Source organism: Eleginops maclovinus, chromosome 8, assembly GCF_036324505.1.
Source record: "Eleginops maclovinus isolate JMC-PN-2008 ecotype Puerto Natales chromosome 8, JC_Emac_rtc_rv5, whole genome shotgun sequence".
In the NCBI taxonomy this organism is placed as follows: domain Eukaryota; kingdom Metazoa; phylum Chordata; class Actinopteri; order Perciformes; family Eleginopidae; genus Eleginops; species Eleginops maclovinus.
Window position 1 is genome coordinate 450,862 of NC_086356.1, and position 20,400 is coordinate 471,261.

The following is a 20,400-nucleotide window of genomic DNA, read 5'->3' on the forward strand; positions in this document are numbered from 1 at the left end:
GCTATCGTTGATGTGCCCGGCCAACGTGGAGGAAACATCACCCTCTGCGCTGCCATGAGTTCTAGAGGGCTTCTCCACCGGCATGCTGAACTTGGTGCCTACAACACTGAGCGTCTCCTCACCTTCCTAGGAGAGCTCAGAGAAGTTTTGCATGACCATGACCACCCGAACGACCAGCAGAATCCTGGGCCGGCTGATCTTCCCATATATGTCATCTTCTGGGACAATGTTAGTTTCCATCGCAGCATCCAGGTCAGAGAGTGGTTTAACATCAACCAGCAATTTATTAATGTGTGTCTGCCACCCTACTCTCCATTCCTAAACCCAATAGAAGAGTTCTTCTCATCATGGCGGTGGAAGGTCTATGACCGCCAACCGTACACCAGAGAGAACCTTCTCAGGGCTATGGACCTGGCCTGTGATGATGTGGCTGTGGAGGCGTTCCAAGGCTGGGTGCGGCATGCCAGGGCATTCTTCCCACGATGTTTGGCTATGGACAATATTGCCTGTGACGTGGATGAGGTACTGTGGCCCGACCCAGTCCGACGACGTGATGCCGCCCAATGATTGCAGTGTCAACATACTGTGTCAATTTACATGTACAACGTAGGCCTAATAAAAGAGATCGCACCCTGAACATTGTGTTTTCAATTGTTACTGTACTTTATCTATTGTGTGTAATGGATCCTCCATGGAGTTTACAGTACTCATTTTCTGCATTACGTTGTGATATTACTGCATTTTATGTATTATTCATTATTCCTATGAAATGCACAAATCTATAGTAAATGCCCAATACATATTTGAGAATAAATAAGGGTTGCTCAAATGCATCCTGGCAGTTGTGAAACTGTAAAAAAAGAAGTCTCACACTGAAAATGGTGTTTTCAATTTTTTGGGTAACGTGGTTAATGATGCTCAGTAGTGTTTACATTTTTGCAGGCCTTGAGTGGTATTGTGGTGTCAAAGTTTGCTTTTGAGCATATGAGCCACTGTTTAGGTGTGATGGGTTGGTTTTGAGCATATGAGCAACTGTTTTGGTGTGATGGGTTGGTTTTGAGCATATGAGCAACTGTTTTGGTGTGATGGGTTGGTTTTGAAAAGAGACTGTGAGGTTGTGTGTACGTAGCTTTAGAAAAGTGTTTTGTGTTTAGAGTTTTGTGAAAAGTGAGGGCAGTATCACAAAATGTGTTTAAGCAATAGAGAAAAACTGTAAAATCATTGTTGAAACTACATTTTGGAAATATTTCTGGTAAAATAAAATAAGACCAACTACATTTGACACACAACTAGCAGAAGATAAATCAGATGATCAGGAGGACGGTCAGAGGGAGGAATCTGCTCTATAATTCTGCACATAATCACCGCTAAAACTACTGATCTATATCCTGCTTCTCATTTTACTTTGGTCCAGCTTCCTCTCTGTTCCTCTGGGAGCGTTTCGGGACACTGAGAATATATCGCACTGAAGGAATGCTTTCATCCAAATCATGTTTAAAATACCCACATCTGGGAGATCTTTACCGGTCACACCATCATTTGTAACTGTTGGAGGAAGCATTGTACTAAACGTTTTAAGGCTCTCTTCCCAGGGATTCATTTTCTGTTTCCGGTCGGCTCATTGGTCCGTGGCTGTGATGATGCTGCTGTACTGCTTCTGCTGCTCCTCTCTGAACGAGTCCTTCACCTTCCCTCTCTTCAGCCCCCCGTCCCTGAAACACAGTCGGGATAAGTATTTGTACACTGCAGTATTAATAATATCTAGTAGTATATATACAGTAGTACTGACCAGGCCAGGTCCAGCAGTCCTCCCTGATCAGCGATGGCAGACTTCACTCTGTTAGCAAACTCAGCCGCGTCCTCTCCGTCCTGCAGACACACAGATATCTCTCCATGATCAAATATGTATAAATAAATGACAGTAGCCTGGAGAATGGGGTTAATATTCAGAGGAAACTATCTCTCTGTTTGTTTATTCATAGTTTTTCTCTTTCATCTCTGACTTTAGTCTTGGGTTTGTATTACAGGTAAGATATACCTGTATCTCCATGGGGGGGAGGTACCACACGTTGACCACGATGGCCCAGCTGGTCATCATCCTCAGCAAGTAGCTCACCATGTTGTATTTGGCGCTGTTCCAGAAGGCGTCTCCAAAGCGAGCGTCATACTGAAACACAGGAAGGGGATTTACAGACAGGAAGTAGATTTATCCTCTCTAACAGGAAGTAGATTTATCCTCTCTAACAGGAAGTAGATTTACCCTCTCTAATAGGAAGTAGATTTATCCTCTCTAACAGGAAGTACATTTATCCTCTCTAACAGGAAGTAGATTTATCCTCTCTAACAGGAAGTAGATTTACCCTCTCTAACAGGAAGTACATTTATCCTCTCTAACAGGAAGTAGATTTATCCTCTCTAACAGGAAGTAGATTTACCCTCTCTAACAGGAAGTAGATTTACCCTCTCTAACAGGAAGTAGATTTACCCTCTCTAACAGGAAGTACATTTATCCTCTCTAACAGGAAGTAGATTTATCCTCTCTAACAGGAAGTAATTAAGACGTGTTTATTGGTTGTTACCTTGATGGCGACAGGGTAAATGGTTCCTCCGATCTCAAAGCTTCCTTTCTTAAACATCATCACCGACGTGTTGTTCACGCACGTTCCTGTTCAGCAGATAGAAGTTATACCACCATCAAAACCATCAAAACCATCAAAACCATCAAAACCATCATCCGACTGACCTTCAGGAAATATGAGGATGGGGAGTTTAGTCCTCGCTGCGACATGAGCTCTCAGCCTGCAGAGGACCGGTTCTGTTAGTCATTAGAGGAGGAAGAAGCCCTTACTGGTCCCACAGGGGAACCCTTACTGGTCCAACAGAGGGGAAAGCAGGGTAGGGACCAATGTCTGCTCAGGGATACCTCGGTAGTACCCGGGATTTTGGGGACTTGAACCAGTGACCTACAGGTTCCCAAGCCAACCCTAACCCTATCTATCTTATAAGAAGGCTAGCTATCGTTAGCGCTCTAAGCTATCAATTGTTAGTGCTCTATATAAAGATGGCTAGCTGAAGTTTGCTTCGTATCCAACAAGCTAACTAGCTAACTTCTATCAAAGTCTACCTGTTTATAGTTAGCTCAGTCTAACGAGGTAACATGCTAACCCCCCCCCACCCCCGACCTCAGCTGTACCTGTTAGTCACGGTGTGGCGGTCTCTCATCTCGGACCTCTCGAACCAGACGTGAGGACAGGACCTGGACATGGACCTCTGCAGGACCCCCATCAGACCCCCGTGGACCTGACCCACCTGAGGAACCACAGCAGGGACAGACCATCAGGAACCTGAGACAGAAGAGCCCCCCTGTCCCAGTTCTACAGATGTGAGGAGAGCCCCCCACCATGGCGTAGCATCCGTCGTTGGCCAGGATCACCACGTCGATGGGGGTGGTGTGGTTTGCCACGCAGATCCCCCCCTTCTGAGGCCGGTTCTCTCTGAGGGACACGGGGGGGAGTTACAGGGACTGGTTCTGGTACTGGTTAGTGACTCGTTTACTGTTTAATGACTGGTTAGTGACTGGTCACTGACTTGTTGTGGTACTGGTTAGGGACTGGTTATATGACTGGTCCCTGACTTGTTGTGGTACTGGTTAGGGACTGGTTATATGACTGGTCACTGACTTGTTGTGGTACTGGTTAGGGACTGGTTATATGACTGGTCCCTGACTTGTTGTGGTACTGGTTAGGGACTGGTTATATGACTGGTCACTGACTTGTTGTGGTACTGGTTAGGGACTGGTTATATGACGGGTCCCTGACTTGTTGTGGTACTGGTTAGTGACTCGTTTACTGTTTAATGACTGGTTAGTGACTGGTCCCTGACTTATTGTGGTACTGGTTAGGGACTGGTTATATGACTGGTCCCTGACTTGTTGTGGTACTGGTTAGGGACTGGTTATATGACTGGTCACTGACTTGTTGTGGTACTGGTTAGGGACTGGTTATATGACTGGTCCCTGACTTGTTGTGGTACTGGTTAGGGACTGGTTATATGACTGGTCACTGACTTGTTGTGGTACTGGTTAGGGACTGGTTATATGACGGGTCCCTGACTTGTTGTGGTACTGGTTAGGGACTGGTTATATGACGGGTCACTGACTTGTTGTGGTACTGGTTAGGGACTGGTTATATGACTGGTCCCTGACTTGTTGTGGTACTGGTTAGGGACTGGTTATATGACTGGTCACTGACTTGTTGTGGTACTGGTTAGGGACTGGTTATATGACGGGTCACTGACTTGTTGTGGTACTGGTTAGGGACTGGTTATATGACGGGTCCCTGACTTGTTGTGGTACTGGTTAGGGACTGGTTATATGACTGGTCACTGACTTGTTGTGGTACTGGTTAGGGACTGGTTATATGACGGGTCACTGACTTGTTGTGGTACTGGTTAGGGACTGGTTATATGACGGGTCACTGACTTGCTGTGGTACTGGATGGTGGCAGACAGTCCTCTGGCACAGATCCTGTAACAGGTCAGATGGACGAGCTCACTCAGCCAGTTCTTCACACTGAGACACAGAGTGGATCATTCGTTATATTATACTGATTATATATTATAGATATTATACTGATTATATATTATAGATATTATAGATATTATACTGATTATATATTATAGATATTATACTGATTATATATTATAGATATTATATATATTATAGATATTATATATTATACTGATTATATATTATAGATATTATACTGATTATATATTATAGATATTATACTGATTATATATTATAGATATTATAGATATTATACTGATTATATATTATAGATATTATACTGATTATATATTATAGATATTATAGATATTATACTGATTATATATTATAGATATTATACTGATTATATATTATAGATATTATACTGATTATATATTATAGATATTATAGATATTATACTGATTATATATTATAGATATTATACTGATTATATATTATAGATATTATACTGATTATATATTATAGATATTATACTGATTATATATTATAGATATTATACTGATTATATATTATATATATTATACTGATTATATATTATAGATATTATAGATATTATACTGATTATATATTATAGATATTATACTGATTATATATTATAGATATTATACTGATTATATATTATAGATATTATACTGATTATATATTATAGACAGTATATTTATACAGATGGTATCCTGTCTGTGTTCCTGTACCTGCTCTCAGGCAGCAGACCCACCAGAACCGTTCCTATGACGAGCCACGAGAGACCAATCACAGCCAGAGTGATCCTGAGAGACCAGATAGAGACATGTTGACCAATGACCTGTTCTCTGACTCGTTACTGACCTGTTCTCTGACTCGTTAATGACCTGTTCTCTGACTCGTTACTGACCTGTTTCCTGACTCGTCACTGACCTGTTCCCTGACTCGTTACTGACCTGTTCTCTGACTCGTTAATGACCTGTTCTCTGACTCGTTAATAACCTGTTCCCTGACTCGTCACTGACCTGTTCCCTGACTCGTTACTGACCTGTTCCCTGACTCGTCACTGACCTGTTCCCTGACTCGTTACTGTTTCCTGACTCGTTACTGACCTGTTCTCTGACTCGTTACTGACCTGTTCTCTGACTCGTTAATGACCTGTTCCCTGACTCATTAATGACCTGTTCCCTGACTCGTTACTGACTCGTTACTGACCTGTTCCCTGACTCGTAACTGACCTGTTCTCTGACTCGTAACTGACCTGTTCTCTGACTCGTTACTGACCTGTTCTCTGACTCGTTACTGACCTGTTCTCTGACTCGTTACTGACCTTTTCCCTGACTCGTTACTGACCTGTTCCCTGACTCGTTAATGACCTGTTCCCTGACTCGTAACTGACCTGTTCCCTGACTCGTAACTGACCTGTTCTCTGACTCGTAACTGACCTGTTCTCTGACTCGTTACTGACCTGTTCCCTGACTCGTAACTGACCTGTTCTCTGACTCGTAACTGACCTGTTCTCTGACTCGTTACTGACCTGTTCTCTGACTCGTTACTGACCTGTTCTCTGACTCGTTACTGACCTTTTCCCTGACTCGTTACTGACCTGTTCCCTGACTCGTTACTGACCTGTTCCCTGACTCGTAACTGACCTGTTCTCTGACTCGTTACTGACCTGTTCTCTGACTCGTTACTGACCTGTTCTCTGACTCGTTACTGACCTTTTCCCTGACTCGTTACTGACCTGTTCCCTGACTCGTTAATGACCTGTTCCCTGACTCGTTACTGACTCGTTAATGACCTGTTCCCTGACTCGTTACTGACTCGCTAATGACCTGTTCCCTGACTCGTTAATGACCTGTTCCCTGACTCGTTACTGACTCGTTAATGACCTGTTCCCTGACTCGTTAATGACCTGTTCCCTGACTCGTTACTGACTCGTTAATGACCTGTTCCCTGACTCGTTACTGACTCATTAATGACCTGTTCCCTGACTCGTTACTGACTCGTTAATGACCTGTTCCCTGACTCGTTACTGACTCGTTAATGACCTGTTGCCTGACTCGTTAATGACCTGTTCCCTGACTCGTTACTGACTCGTTAATGACCTGTTGCCTGACTCGTTACTGACTCGTTAATGACCTGTTCCCTGACTCGTTACTGACTCGTTAATGACCTGTTGCCTGAATGGTTAATGACCTGTTGCCTGACTCGTTAATGACCTGTTCCCTGACTCATTACTGACTCGTTAATGACCTGTTCCCTGACTCGTTACTGACTCGTTAATGACCTGTTCCCTGACTCGTTAATGACCTGTTCCCTGACTCGTTACTGACTCGTTAATGACCTGTTCCCTGACTCGTTACTGACTCGTTAATGACCTGTTCCCTGACTCGTTACTGACCTGTTCCCTGACTCGTTACTGACTCGTTAATGACCTGTTGCCTGAATGGTTAATCACCTGTTCCCTGACTCGTTACTGACTCGTTAATTACCTGTTCCCTGACTCGTTACTGACTCGTTAATTACCTGTTCCCTGACTCGTTACTGACTCGTTAATGACCTGTTCCCTGACTCGTTAATGACCTGTTCCCTGACTCGTTACTGACTCGTTAATGACCTGTTCCCTGACTCGTTAATGACCTGTTTCCTGACTCGTTACTGACTCGTTAATGACCTGTTCCCTGAGTCGTTAAGGACCTGTTCCCTGACTCGTTACTGACTCGTTAATGACCTGTTCCCTGAATCGTTACTGACTCGTTAAGGACCTCTTCCCTGACTCGTTAAGGACCTGTTCCCTGACTCGTTACTGACTCGTTAATGACCTGTTCCCTGAATCGTTACTGACTCGTTAAGGACCTCTTCTCTGACTCGTTAAGGACCTGTTCCCTGACTCGTTTGTGACTTGTTACAGACCTGAAAGGCAGCAGCAGGCCGTAGCGGACGCAGACCCCCACCCCCCAGAACAGGGTGAGGCGCAGGCTGATGTATCTGAAGTTCTGGTTGGTTCTGGTCAGCAGGTTCCAGGAGTTCAGCTCCTCGGAGGAGAACCGCTGAGTCACCGTGTCGTCCACAATGCTCTCCAGGCCCGTCTGGTAGAAGAACAGGGCGTCGCTGAGGGAGAAGTGACCGCCCGTCGGGGGGCCGGGCCCCCGCAGGCGCCCCACTTCCTCCTCCATGGAGCCCCCCCCACGCTCAATGATTCCTGTTGGAGAAAAAACTGCAGAATTTAAAACTAAAATCATTAAAACAAAGTGGGTTATTTTCAGTGGACGGGCTTTTTCAGACAGAACTTTTTTTAACAATATTTTTTATTCAAGAAAGGTAGAAGATACAGGATGTTGTTAAACAAAGCCCACCCACCATACCCACATACCGCCGTAAAAAGAATAAAAATACAGACTCATAGCGAACATCAGAATAATGACATTAATAGAGAATAAAAAAACAAATGATAATAAAATAATGGAGGGGGGGGGGGGGGGGGGGGGGGCATTCCGCATTACATGCCTTTAGTTATGCTTGGTATTAAATGCATCGTTCAAAGTTTTGCAAATAGATGACCAAAAGTCTCTTAATTTAGGACAGGTCCAAAACATGTGAGCCATATTTGTTGGTGCTGATTTACAGCTCACAGCTATCTTGGATGTCAGGATACATGTTGGGTAGTTTGGACCTGGTGTAATAGATTCTGGGAAAAACCTTGAACTGTATCAGGCTGAGACGGGCACAGGAGGATGTTCCATTAACTCTAGCCTGAGCGCAGTCCCAGACTGCTTCAGATACGTCCATCCCAAGTTCTTCAGCCCATTTAGTTCTAAGCCAGTCTAGTGACGTTTCTTGAAGGGAAGTAATTATATTTGAGATGTTTGAGATCTGTCTCTTGTGCTGAATGGGGGCCCGCAAAATCATCTCTAGTCCTGAATCCGTTGGTAAAGCAGGAAATGTTGGCTTTGAATAAAGTGACGGACCTGAAAGTACCTAAATACGCTTGACCGCTGTAAGTGAAAGATCAGTAGAAGTGCCAAAAAGACCATCTATGTAAAAGTTGTAGCATACAGTCAGACCATTTCCTGTGCCACAATGTGAAGGTGTTGTCGATTCTGGCTGCAGGGAAGAGGTGGTTGTCGCAAATTGGGCTATACACAGAGAAATCTTTAAGCTTGGATTTCTGTCTGAATTGTGCCCATATTTTAAGAGTGGAAGTTACCACTGGGCTTGTTGAGAACCTGGAGGGTGAGAATGGTAATTCTGCTGTAATTAAAACAGAGAGTGAGGTAGAAATGCAAGAGTTTGCCTCAATTTTGCACCAATCCAGTTCTGGAGCCTGATACCAGTACCTTTTGTATATTGGACGCCCAGTAATATTTTTTCATATTGGGAAGTGCTAAGCCACCCTGGTCTCTAGGTCTTTCCAAAAGTTCTCTACGGATTCTAGGATTTTTGCCAGCCCATAAGAATGAAGAAATTAACTTATCCAAAGACTGGAAGAAAGAATTCGACAGAAAGACTGGGAGACATTGAAATGGATACAAAAATCTAGGTAAGACGTTCATCGTTATACAATTAACTCCACCTGTCAGAGATAAGAAAAGGACAGACCGTCTCTTTAAACCTGCTTCCAATGTGAGTAAGAGGGGTTTGAAATTCTTTTCATAAAGATCAGAGAACACACTGGTGACTGGTATCCCGAAGTATTTAAAGCCAGTCTTTGACATACGGAAAGGGAGTTCATTGTCTAATATCTGAAGGGCTAGATTATTGACTGGAAAGCATTCACTTTTGGAAAGGTTCAATTTGTAACCTGAGAAAAGTCCAAAGTCATTTAGGATATTGATCATGTTAGGAACGCATGACGCTGGATCTGAAATATAAAGCAGCAGATCATCTGCATATAAAGAGACTCGGTGTTCAGCTTCCATCCTATGGATTCCAAGAATGTCGGGGGCTGTTCTGAACTTAATTGATAGCGGTTCAATAGCTAGTGCGAATAGCAAAGGGCTGAGGGGACATCCCTGACGTGTGCCCCTTGACAGAGGGAATAGTTGGGAAGATCATTTCTTAGTAATTACTGATGCTTTAGGAGACAAAAAGGAGTATTCCTTTTTGTGTGGATAGAAGAACCTCCATGGATCAACACTACCCGTCTTATCTACAAATTCACTAAGAGCTTGAGACACTTTGGAGCGTGCTAAAGTCTTAGGGTTGGAGCGATCCATGGCTGGATCCATGTTAAAGTCACCAGCAAGAATTAGCCTATGTGAATTCAAATTTGGAATAAGAGAAGTACGTTTATTTATGAAGCTGACATCGTCCCAATTTGGGGCGTATATGCTTGCTAGAACTACTGGAGTATTAAAGAGTGACCCTGATACTATTACAAATCGTCCTTGGGGGTCTGAGATTGTTTGGGATGGCGTAAACAATATCCTTTTATGAATTAAGATTGCTGCCCCCCTTGCTTTAGTGTTGAAGTTAGAATGGAAACTCTGTCCAACCCAGTTCTTCCTAAGCCTGACCTGGTCTACTATTTTCAAATGCGTCTCTTGCAAAAATATTACTTCTGCATTAAATTTCTTTAAGTGGGAAAATATCTTTGCTCTCTTCTTTGGCCCATTCATTCCTTTTACATTCCAAGTAATAAAACGAGTTGGTGTTGCACCTACTTCAGCCCTAACATTATTCACATCACAAGACATGTTCTGTGGAAAACAAAAAGACAGTAAGAGAGAGCCCCGTAATGTCAATGACCTCCAGAAACAAAAGCATGATAAAAAACAAAGTAAAATCCCCTTTAGCAGTGTACAAACCCCATTCAGTACAAAATAAACTATCAGTTGTCTTAGAAATTGGACCCCTCCCAACCCTCATCCTTCCTATGTCTGCCTCTAGAACAACAGCAGACTGCTCCTAGTACTAGGATGGGTTAAATGCAGAGGACCAATTTCACTGTGTGTGCTCTGCTGTGTGCATGTATGTGACTAATACAGAGGGTTTCATCCTCCCATTCTATCTATCTAGACTGCAGGCTCACTCCTAACTCCCGAATTTTCCGGTACATCCTCTCCTACCATAAACTGTGAAGAGCCTTGGACCATTAACACTGTGAAACAAAATAGCACAAAACAAAACTCTCAGGTTGTAACCTTAACCACAAAGCATAAGTAATCAGATAACCAAAACATCCATCAGTCACGTAGACCGTAGCGTACATAAAAAGAGCAGGGAACGGCTCGGCTAGATGAGCATCAGCTCAAGGTGAAGGGCTGACCCAGTCTAATATCCAACAGGTGGCAGTCGGTGGCCAATATACGAATGACACTTACCAGAAAGAAAACGGTTCAATAATCGGACTATATAGTTCCCATAACTCAGCAGGTTAGGCTAAATGAAAGATTACCTCAAAGGGCAAGTTCCCATTTTCTACATAGAAACGTTATTCAGACGCGTTAGCAGTAAGCTAGCTTCCAGCGAAGGTGCCTGACTCCACAGGCTATCAGTCCAAAGTCCGGTTAGTTGTCTTCACGCGTTACCTCTTGGTCATAGAAAGCCTTTGCTTCCCCCGGTGAGTTGAATCTGAAGGTCTTCCCGTATAGTGTGACTCGGCAGGATAAAGTAGCTGGAATTTTATCCCCTTTGTGTAAAAGGCTTGTTTGATGTCGTTGAATCCTGCACGGCTCCTAGACAAACTGAGGCTGAAGTCTGGGTATATTCTCAGGGTAGCATTTCGGTACGTAGTTGTGTGCTGTCTAGCCCATTGCAGCAATCGTTCCTTTTCTTGGAATCGGTGAAAACATACCACAAACGGACGCGGGGGTAGACCAGCTTTTTCAGGCTTTTTGCCGACTCTGCGCGCGCTCTCCAGAGCAGGGGTAGATTCAAACAGCACATTGCCCGTAATCTCCATCAACATGTTCGACATGAATTTAACAGTGTCCTCATCCCCCTCACTGCCTTCTGGAATATTTACAATCCTCAAACTGGCTCTGCGAGATCGATTTTCTAAGTCGTCAACACGATCCAAGAGTGTAGCATTCTGGGTGCGCAGAGTTTCGATAGCGGCTTCAAATATCTTGTCAAAGTTATCACCTGCTAGGGATTCCGTTGTAGTCAGGCGTTGTTGAAAGCTCTTTTAGGGCATTCACTGAAGTGTGCAACGGTCCAAGAGGTTCCTGAATGAGTGTAGAAATGTCTTCTTTTAAACTAGCGCGTTGTTTAGACAGTTCTCCCACCAGTTGAGTCATGGTTATACCCTCGTCTTTGGAAGAGCGGTTGCTAGCAGGAGAAGCCATGGCTGCTAGCTTGTTAGCAATGGTGTTTCGTGTGGTCAAACCAGCCTGTTTCTGTCTGGAAGTAGGCATTAGTTGCGTGTGGCAATACAACGCAACCAAATACTGATATAACCTCAGTCCTGAGATCCTGATATTAAATGTGATAAAGTAACATGCAAGTTAGGTCAGAGCTCCGCACACATGCTGCCTACTCCAACATGCTCGAAACCGAAAAAACAGACAGAACATTTTTTACTCATTTTGAGTTTTAGTTGTAATTATTTGTGATTTGTTTTGATTCTTCTTTTTGTGTTTCGCTGCAAAGGGAAGTTAGGGAAGGTGTAGTTTCTGAGACTCGCTGAACTGAGGTTCAAGAGTTTCACAGTGAACTCCTGATCCACTGAAGTTATGTAAACTGCACACACACACACACACACACACACACACACACACACACACACACACACACACACACACACACACACACACACACACACACACACACACACACACACACACACACACACACACACACACAGCATCACATGATAACCCTCACACACACTCTCCTGAGAGGAAGTGCAGCTGCTCAGTTTAACCCCCGATGTGCTGCTGACCCGCAGGCACAGATTTGAATGCCTTTAAAAATATGAATAATGAAAGTGATGAACATCTTTGTTTTTTACTCTTTTCCTTATTTGTTCTTTTTTTATTTTTACAATTGTTGAACATATTTTAATTGAACTTCATTGAAAATGGTTCTATATATTTAATGTAAGGATCGTATCTAATTTCATTTGCATTGGGATTTAAAGTGGATCATGTGTGTCCTGTTTATTTGACTTATTGTTGTATTCACTTTGTTTCTTCACTCCCCCCCCCCCCCAGCAGCCTAATGAATCCCTGAGTAACTCCCTTTAATTAATGAGGGTCTCTATGTCTCACCGTTGGGCAGGGGGACGGGGACGCTGGGCTCGTGCTGCCGGCCTCTCTGGATTCGCAGCGTCGCCCACTGCAAACACACACAGACTTCAGACGCCCTCCGACACGTTTCACAACCCCACAAACATGTGGAGCAATCAGGAGAGAGGGTCAGGAGACTACAGTTACCTCCAGGATGTGGACCAGGACCTGGATGTAGACCCCGGTGACCCCCAGAGAGAGCCCGAACATGGCGGGCAACATGATGAGGAACAGCACCACGAACATCCAGGCCTGGAAAACCCACACAGCAACACACCACAGGTCCTCCACATGGTCATCCATCAGAGATCCAGGGTCACGCCATCGCCTGTAGAACCAGAGAACCACAGGACCAGAGAACCTGATATCCACAGAACCACAGGACCAGAGGACCAGAGGACCAGAGAACCAGAGAACTGGAGTCAGACTTCAGAAGATTTAAGAGAAGTTTTATGGGTCAGAACAAGATTGAATGTAGTTTTTAGCCAGTTCTGATTGGATTTGACTGAATGATGCTGCTTTAAAACTAAGACATTTTCATGCTTTCTCTTATGTATTATTGTTTATATTCAGTAGGGATATATCTCTATAACCTCCCGCACAATATTACAACATGTTACCATCTATTTGACCAAAGTAAAGGCTGGTAGAACATTATAAATGTGAAGTAAACTAAATGAAAGCTACTTTAATTGAGAATTTCTGTTCTGTGTTTCCCTATACTTCAAATTCAGAGCTAAATATTGTACTTTAATGACATATTATTGTACAAAACACGGGATAATCTGATTAAAATAACTATGCATGTGTCTTTACAGCTTTATAAACAGTAGGTATGGCGTAATCTCTCCAACAGCTGTTACAGGTTCACCTGTTATTGAGCTTTGTAGTGAGGACGTTGTATGGTTAACATTATTGGAGAACATGAAGCTGAACGCACTTTGACCTTGTTTTTAATGCATGACTTTTACATTCTTATATTTAAAGATGAAACACTGAAGTACATGTACTTCCACATGTGTACACCAGCTGCAGGAAAAGTACCAGCAGGACAATTAGACGGAGTTATGTAAAGTAAACTGAAACAAACAGCAGAGACACAAACAACAACAACAACAACAACAACAACAACAACAACAACAACAACAACATATAGAACATATATTAGTATAAATGTGTATGTATTTACCTGTTGGTGGGTTAATGTCCCTGTTGGAGTTGATTCCCTGCTGGAGTTACTGGTCTTGTTTCCCAACACCCAGAGAGTCAGCAGACCGTAAACCACGCCCTCTGTGTGTGGAAGACCAACGCTGCCAAAGAGAGGGGGAACAAGAACCAGTGACTTATTAGAATGGGAATGTTAGTGAAGATTATGAGCTGGTGTGTAAATGTATAACTTAGATTTTTAAAAACATTTAGAATACAAAATGACGACAAGTTATTCCACAAGATTTAGCTAAATAACGACTCGTTATTGAAAAAATGATGATTAAATACTGTAAATTATTTGGAACTTTGTCAAAACAATGACTTGATATTTGAAATGAATGACTGTGTGTCTAAATTATGAATTAGTATCTTATAGTAGATTGTAATTGATTATTTATGATGATGCAACACAAGTAATGTATTTAATCATTATGTTTGCAATACTTAGCCATAGCTTTGAGAAGGTTTCTCATAGTATTAGATACTAAGAATACAACTATTGCTTTGAGCAAAGTTGCTCATTATTTTTGCAGTATTTAATTCCTTGTAATGGTTGATCCCAGCCCGTGCAGTACCATACTTTATACCGTAGTGCGTCATAAATACGCATATTTTTCCCGCGCATATATTACCCTGTAGTGACGCTCCTGACGTCACCGCGGTGAAGCACAACAACAAAGATGGCGGAGCCAACCGTTCGGGTCTCCGGGATCGTTTTCTCCTCTCTGATGTTCCAGCACGTGAACACGGACTCAGACGCGGTGAGGAACCCTCAGAACCTCCAGAACCTCCAGAACCTCAGTCAGACACAGGAGCTCTAACGGATCCTTCATCGAGTTTGAATCTAAAGTTTATTTGTTATTTTTCTGTCAAATGACTGGTTTCAGCTCCATCTTTCTACCTCTAAACTATATTTATTTTCTGGGTTTCTTCTGCTTTTTGTTTTAGTATTTATTTAAAACATTTAAAATGCGGCCAAAAAACATCGCTATTATATTATCTATTAGGTAAAATGACCAAACACCTACTGTACTCACTCTTAAACGCTGAATTTAAAACTAAACAACAACAACAACAACAACAACAACAACAACAACAACAGCAGCATGTAAATAGTCTCTCCACTGCTCGTTGTACATTTGTATTTAATGTAATGTTATATTTCTTGCTTAATATAATATATGTCAGCTGTAATCCGGCCCTTCATAGTGTTTATTTTCTACTGCTGTGAGGAAAACATGTGCCAGTTTGGATTAACAGAGTATATCTTATTGTCCTATAATTCAGGAACAATGGGAGTGCACCAGATACACCCTCGTTAATGTTAATTAAAATACCTACTATAGTCTTCCAGTGATTAAAGTCAGTGTGTTGGGGTCTGCAGGAGGGTCTGATCCTGGGGGAGAGCCGGTTCGAGGAGCAGATCACCATCAGTGACTCTCAGGCCGATAACATCCACATCGACGAGACCTACAGTGAGAGGAATAACATCCCTAATGTCACTTTAATATAACACTAATATCATAATTACTAAAACACTTCTTTACTATCCTCACAGACGTACAGAAGCACATCGCCTGCCACAAACTGCACCAGTGAGTGAGAATTCATACCTTTAATACACTGTGTATATATCCATATGTTAGCTTAATACTGTGTGTGTGTGTGTGTGTGTGTGTGTGTGTGTGTGTGTGTGTGTGTGTGTGTGTAGTTTCTACAGCAGTGCAGGAGAGGTGAACACAGACGCTGTGAAGAAGCTGCTGGCCGACAATAAGCAGGTCAAACGTTCAACTTTTAGTATTTTAATTTAGTTTTTAAGTCCAAATCTGTCTCAAAAATATTTAAAATTCATGATACTCTCCACCCTCACTGAGGGTAATGTTTAACCAACGTGCCGACCAAATAATGTGTTGTATTCAGAATTGAATCCTTAAATACCAACATTTCTGTGTTTTAAATGAATGCTTCGTTAAAGTCAGACTCGTTGGTTTTCTGATTTCTAGAGGCGATTTCTTTATGGAATGATTTCCCTTTGATTGTCCGTCCTGCAGGAGAGCGTGATCGGCTGGTACCGGCAGCGCAGGAACTCGGAGCAGCAGATGAGCTTCAGGGAGCGGATCGTCCACGAGTCCCTGAAGGCATCGCTAAGGAACCCCCACCTGGTCCTCCTGCTGCTGACCCCCTGCAGAGCTTCCAGGACTGCAGCCACCCACCGGACCGAGTACAGCGCCCACATCTCCCGCAACAGGTACTACTACTGCTATACTACTACTTATACTGCTATACTACTACTACTACTGCTATACTACTACTACTATACTACTACTGCTATACTACTACTACTAATACTGCTATACTACTACTACTACTGCTATACTACTACTACTATACTACTACTGCTATACTACTACTACTATACTACTACTGCTATACTACTACTACTACTGCTATACTACTACTGCTATACTACTACTGCTATACTACTACTGCTACTCTACTACTACTACTGCTATACTACTACTACTACTACTATACTGCTATACTACTACTACTACTGCTATACTACTACTGCTATACTACCAATACAAATACTACTACTGCTGCTACTACGTTAAATACTCTGGTTTGGATCTGATTGGTGTGAATATCTTTAAGGAGAAACCAGAGTCCAGAGAACACCTGAGATGGGTTCTTTCACAATCTTACTTTGAAATTCAAACATTTACTTTCCTCTTAAAGTGAATTCCTCTGGGCTGGATATTTAAAATATTGTCTGACATGAAATACACCCAACCCTTTATCCATAGTAAAAGACCCTTCAGTTTCAGCTCTAAAACTAAACTCCTGTGTCTCCACTGTGGAGTTACTACTGTATAGGGTGCTCCTCCTGAGCTCAGTTATCTGTCTCTGTGTGTCTCTGTGCTCAGTGTGTTCCTGAGCGTTCCTGTCCTCCTCAATAACCTGGGTCTGCAGGAGCAGCTCAGCTACTGGAAGCTTCCTGCAGGATGTTCTGCAGAGCGCTACAGCGCCACCATCAGGAGACACAGGTACCAACCAGACTCTGGACTGCTGAGCATTTCAGGGAGAACAGCCTCCTCTTCTTCACACCCTGACAGAAACAGTCTTCTCTGCACTGAACAAATCCAGATTTCTATATTTATAATATCTGTGGACCTTTAACCACTTCAGCTCCAGCTTCTTCTCCTCTGACGGGCTGCTGCGGGACGTCAACGACGTGAACGCCATGAACGAGTCTCTGCAGGAGGAGCTGCAGGTGAGAGAGAGAGAGAGAGAGAGAGAGAGACTCTTATTTTAAGTGTGTGAACCCCCTGCTGTGTATGGGTTGTGCAGAAGGCGTGCAGCGAGGTGGAGGAGAGCGAGCGGCAGCTGGAGACTCTGCAGTCCGAAGTGTCAGCGCTGAGGAAGAGGAGCAGAGAGAGGAGGAAGAGGAGTGAAGCTGCAGGAACAAGAGGTTTGATTCACTATGCCTATTAATGATGTCATCATTGCAGAAATGTAGCTGTCTATAAACCATGAACACATCTGGATTTATTCCAGGAGCTCCATTTTACAGGATTACAGTGAACACATCATGATAAGGTTTTGAGATTGAAAGTGTTGTATGAAACATCCCTGCAAAAAAACCAGCAAAAGAAAACACTAAAGAATATCTTGAAAAAAGTTGGAATATTGCATTTTAAAAAAGACAACATTTTTTGGAAAAAAGTCTGAAAAGTTCAGAATTAAAAAAACAAAAAGAAAACAAAAAAAAATCATTTTGAGAAAAAAGTTGAAATATTAAAAGAAATGAGAATATTTGAGGATAAAGTCTCTGAGTGACTCTCTCTCTGTGCTCCAGGCGAGGAAGAGGACGACCAGAGGAAGAACCTTCGTCTCCAGGAGGCCGTCAGCGCTCTGTTCAGACGCTCGCCGCACTTCCTCACACACACTCTGACGCTGCAGGCGTTTCCTGTCCCGGAAGGCACCATCAGCGGCGAGGAAGAGGAGGAGGAGGACGTCTGCCCAGTGTCGGTATGTGAGGAGGACACTCAGGAGAACACCCCCCCACTGCACACACTCTCCCGGAAGAGGCCGAGAGAGACGGCGGGGAGCAGCGAGAGGAAACGCAGTAAAAGTAAATCCTGATGTGAGGTCAGAGGGTCTCCTCTCAACCCTTCATTTCTGTGATAAATGTTTGGATATATTTTGGGAATCGTTTACATTTGATAAAGTCTTCTTTTTTTAAAAAGATCTGTTCCAGTCTTTAATTTATTCAAATGCAGAAGTGAAGTTATAAATGAATCTGCTTAATATATAATAACAAATAAAACACTAAATAAATATAAATCAGATAATAATAATAATAAAGATAAACTAGTTTTTACCCAAATTTGGTTTCTGAAATATGTTGGGTTATTTCCTCTGGACCTTTAGAGATCAAATCAGAAGAATCCAGAAGAAAATGTGAAGAAATTAGAGAAAAATAAAGAACATTTAGCAGATTCTAGATTTTCAATAATCCTCTTTAATGACAGACTGATAATAAAAAACACAGTATTTCTCCACCTGTCCGACAGGCTTCAATAAACACATTCAATAAACGGTTTCTTCTCATATTATTCCAGATGTTTCCCACAGACGTGCGGGTCCTTCATGAACTCTGGGTGTTTGTGGGTCACCGACATGAAGCCTGAAGGGGACAGACACATAAATACAATATATTTAAGGTGTTTAACTATTTAAAATGTGTTAAAGTCACATTTCACGATTATTGTCCTATGTTTTGTTCTTGGATTTCAGAATATTTGAATATTCTTTAGGATTTTTTTCCTCTTACATTAAAATGACCCTAACCCTTTTCCAACAATCTCTAAATAATTTCTTGTACATGTATAATCCCAGGATGTTAGACGTATGATTGTTTTCATTAATAATCTTTCTTTGACTAAGAATAATATTGTTTTTGTCTATTTACTCAGGTTGCAAATTATGTGGGATTGTTTTTAATCAGCATTTTTTTATTTGGTCCCCGAATATTCAAATAGAGTCTTATACACTTTTTTCCTTAAAGTTGTGAATTAATCTCAGAGATTATCCAGATTATATTCTTGGTAATGTACTGCTTTCATCAGTGAGGGTTTTCTTTACTATAACCCCCCCTCTTCTGGCTTCTTATGTTCACCTACAATGCTCCTCACCACCGTATAAAACACTGGCTTAAAGAAGGACAGCGAGGAAGACGTACCCATAGCGTGAGACTTCTTTATGGCTTTGGCCACCTCCTTCTGTTTCCTCGAGCACAGTCCTGCAGCAGAAACACAGAGACGTTAAATCAAAGTTTAAACTTCACTGAGGAAGTATTTCTGGTTTTGCTCACGTGTGATGTGCCGGCCGTAGATCCTGCCGGTGTACGGAGAGATAAACTGAGACAGCAGCTGGGGAGAAACACAGAGTCAGAGCTCAAATTTACAGAGAACACTCGAACACTCCTCATGATGTTTGGAGGACCATGGAAACAGAGAAATGTAAATCCACCTTTAACTAACACACTGACTGATTATACACACTGACACACACTCTTTGTTTACCTGAGTGTTCTTGAAGTCCACAGACACATTGCAGAGCAGGCATCCTTTCTGAGGCTCTTTGTACGGGTTTTCCATCTTAATCAGCTAAAGAAATACATTCATTTAACCCTTTTTTTACTGATGCGTAACTGTAATACATATTAATTAAAAAATAAAAATTACCCACCATGTCCTCGTTGTGTTGGACTACATTTGAAGTCGTTGTGAGACTTCTTAAACCTGCAGAAATATTATAATGATTATAAATGAATCAACAACAGCTCATATGATAGCGTTAGCATTAGCAACACGTAGCTTAAATCCGCTTAATAAACCCATATCGACGGGTTACGTTAAATCTTTTCAATGCTATATTATTGTAACCCATAATAAAGGTTGTATGAAGTCTCACTTGTGTTTCCTTGTTGTAATAACACCGATGTTATTCTCTGAAAACCTCTGAGGACGAGCATTTTGACCTGACACACGACCGGACGCTGTCCACCAGACAGGAACTCCCGACTCAAACTATTAGTTCCTACCTCTTATTTAAGACTATTGCTTGAAGATTAGACAAAAGATAACGGGTTAAATATATCTGTATTTTTACATATGAAAAGAATATAACATATGAGGTTTTTTCAGCTCGTAAATATTTAAATATTAACAATGAAGTCTTTTATTTCTATGTTTGGGGGACCGATTATGTTACCCCCGTTTCAAAGATGAAACTAACAGGGCAAGATAGAGATTCCCCGGAAAACGACCATCGTTAGCAAACGTAATCAAGATTCCGTATGAATTTTGACACATTTAACCGACGTTTGGCAGCAATTACAGAACTGTGTAATATGATAAGCAT

At 42.2% G+C, this 20,400-nt stretch overlaps 4 protein-coding genes across 8 annotated transcripts in view; 2 read left to right on the top strand and 2 right to left on the bottom strand.

Annotated features, from left to right (window-relative positions):
- LOC134868617 (uncharacterized) overlaps positions 1-637 on the top strand; it is a 1,746-nt gene extending 1,109 nt beyond the window's left edge. Inside the window, exons 3-4 of one of the 2 annotated variants that reach the window (XM_063889876.1) lie at positions 1-228; positions 332-637. The exon at positions 1-228 is cut by the window's left edge and continues 114 nt beyond it. In XM_063889876.1, coding sequence (XP_063745946.1) covers positions 1-228; positions 332-610 — 507 coding nt within the window. In that variant the 3' untranslated portion in view covers positions 611-637. The other variant, XM_063889875.1, reaches the window with a different exon arrangement.
- Positions 638-639: 2 nt separating this feature from the next.
- gpat3 (glycerol-3-phosphate acyltransferase 3) lies at positions 640-14,108 on the bottom strand. 4 transcript variants are annotated; one of them, XM_063889871.1, is made up of 13 exons: positions 13,952-14,108; positions 12,910-13,123; positions 12,745-12,811; positions 7,445-7,733; positions 5,260-5,334; positions 4,481-4,570; positions 3,401-3,494; positions 3,194-3,309; positions 2,744-2,799; positions 2,580-2,665; positions 2,039-2,167; positions 1,790-1,869; positions 640-1,712 (listed from the first exon to the last, which is right to left on the bottom strand). In XM_063889871.1, exons 2-13 carry the CDS (start codon positions 13,063-13,065, stop codon positions 1,619-1,621), a joined length of 1,332 nt encoding a protein of 443 aa, XP_063745941.1. In that variant the 5' UTR covers positions 13,066-13,123; positions 13,952-14,108; the 3' UTR covers positions 640-1,618. The 4 variants fall into 4 exon arrangements, with proteins under 4 accessions (XP_063745941.1, XP_063745942.1, XP_063745944.1 ...); XM_063889872.1 differs by having other exon boundaries at positions 12,910-13,090; positions 13,952-14,073; XM_063889874.1 differs by having other exon boundaries at positions 4,481-4,525; positions 12,910-13,189; positions 13,952-14,024.
- A 531-nt stretch (positions 14,109-14,639) lies between these two features.
- Positions 14,640-18,575, top strand: abraxas1 (abraxas 1, BRCA1 A complex subunit). Its single transcript, XM_063889964.1, has 9 exons — positions 14,640-14,732; positions 15,356-15,446; positions 15,530-15,566; positions 15,683-15,749; positions 16,023-16,219; positions 16,899-17,018; positions 17,161-17,245; positions 17,323-17,443; positions 17,831-18,575. The coding sequence occupies exons 1-9, from the start codon at positions 14,652-14,654 to the stop codon at positions 18,115-18,117; spliced, it is 1,086 nt and encodes a 361-aa protein (XP_063746034.1). The 5' UTR covers positions 14,640-14,651; the 3' UTR covers positions 18,118-18,575.
- On the bottom strand, positions 18,474-20,166 carry mrps18c (mitochondrial ribosomal protein S18C). The gene is made up of 6 exons (XM_063889965.1): positions 19,951-20,166; positions 19,726-19,778; positions 19,560-19,643; positions 19,349-19,406; positions 19,217-19,276; positions 18,474-18,661 (listed from the first exon to the last, which is right to left on the bottom strand). The coding sequence occupies exons 1-6, from the start codon at positions 20,009-20,011 to the stop codon at positions 18,588-18,590; spliced, it is 390 nt and encodes a 129-aa protein (XP_063746035.1). The 5' UTR covers positions 20,012-20,166; the 3' UTR covers positions 18,474-18,587.
- Positions 20,167-20,400: the final 234 nt, after the last annotated feature.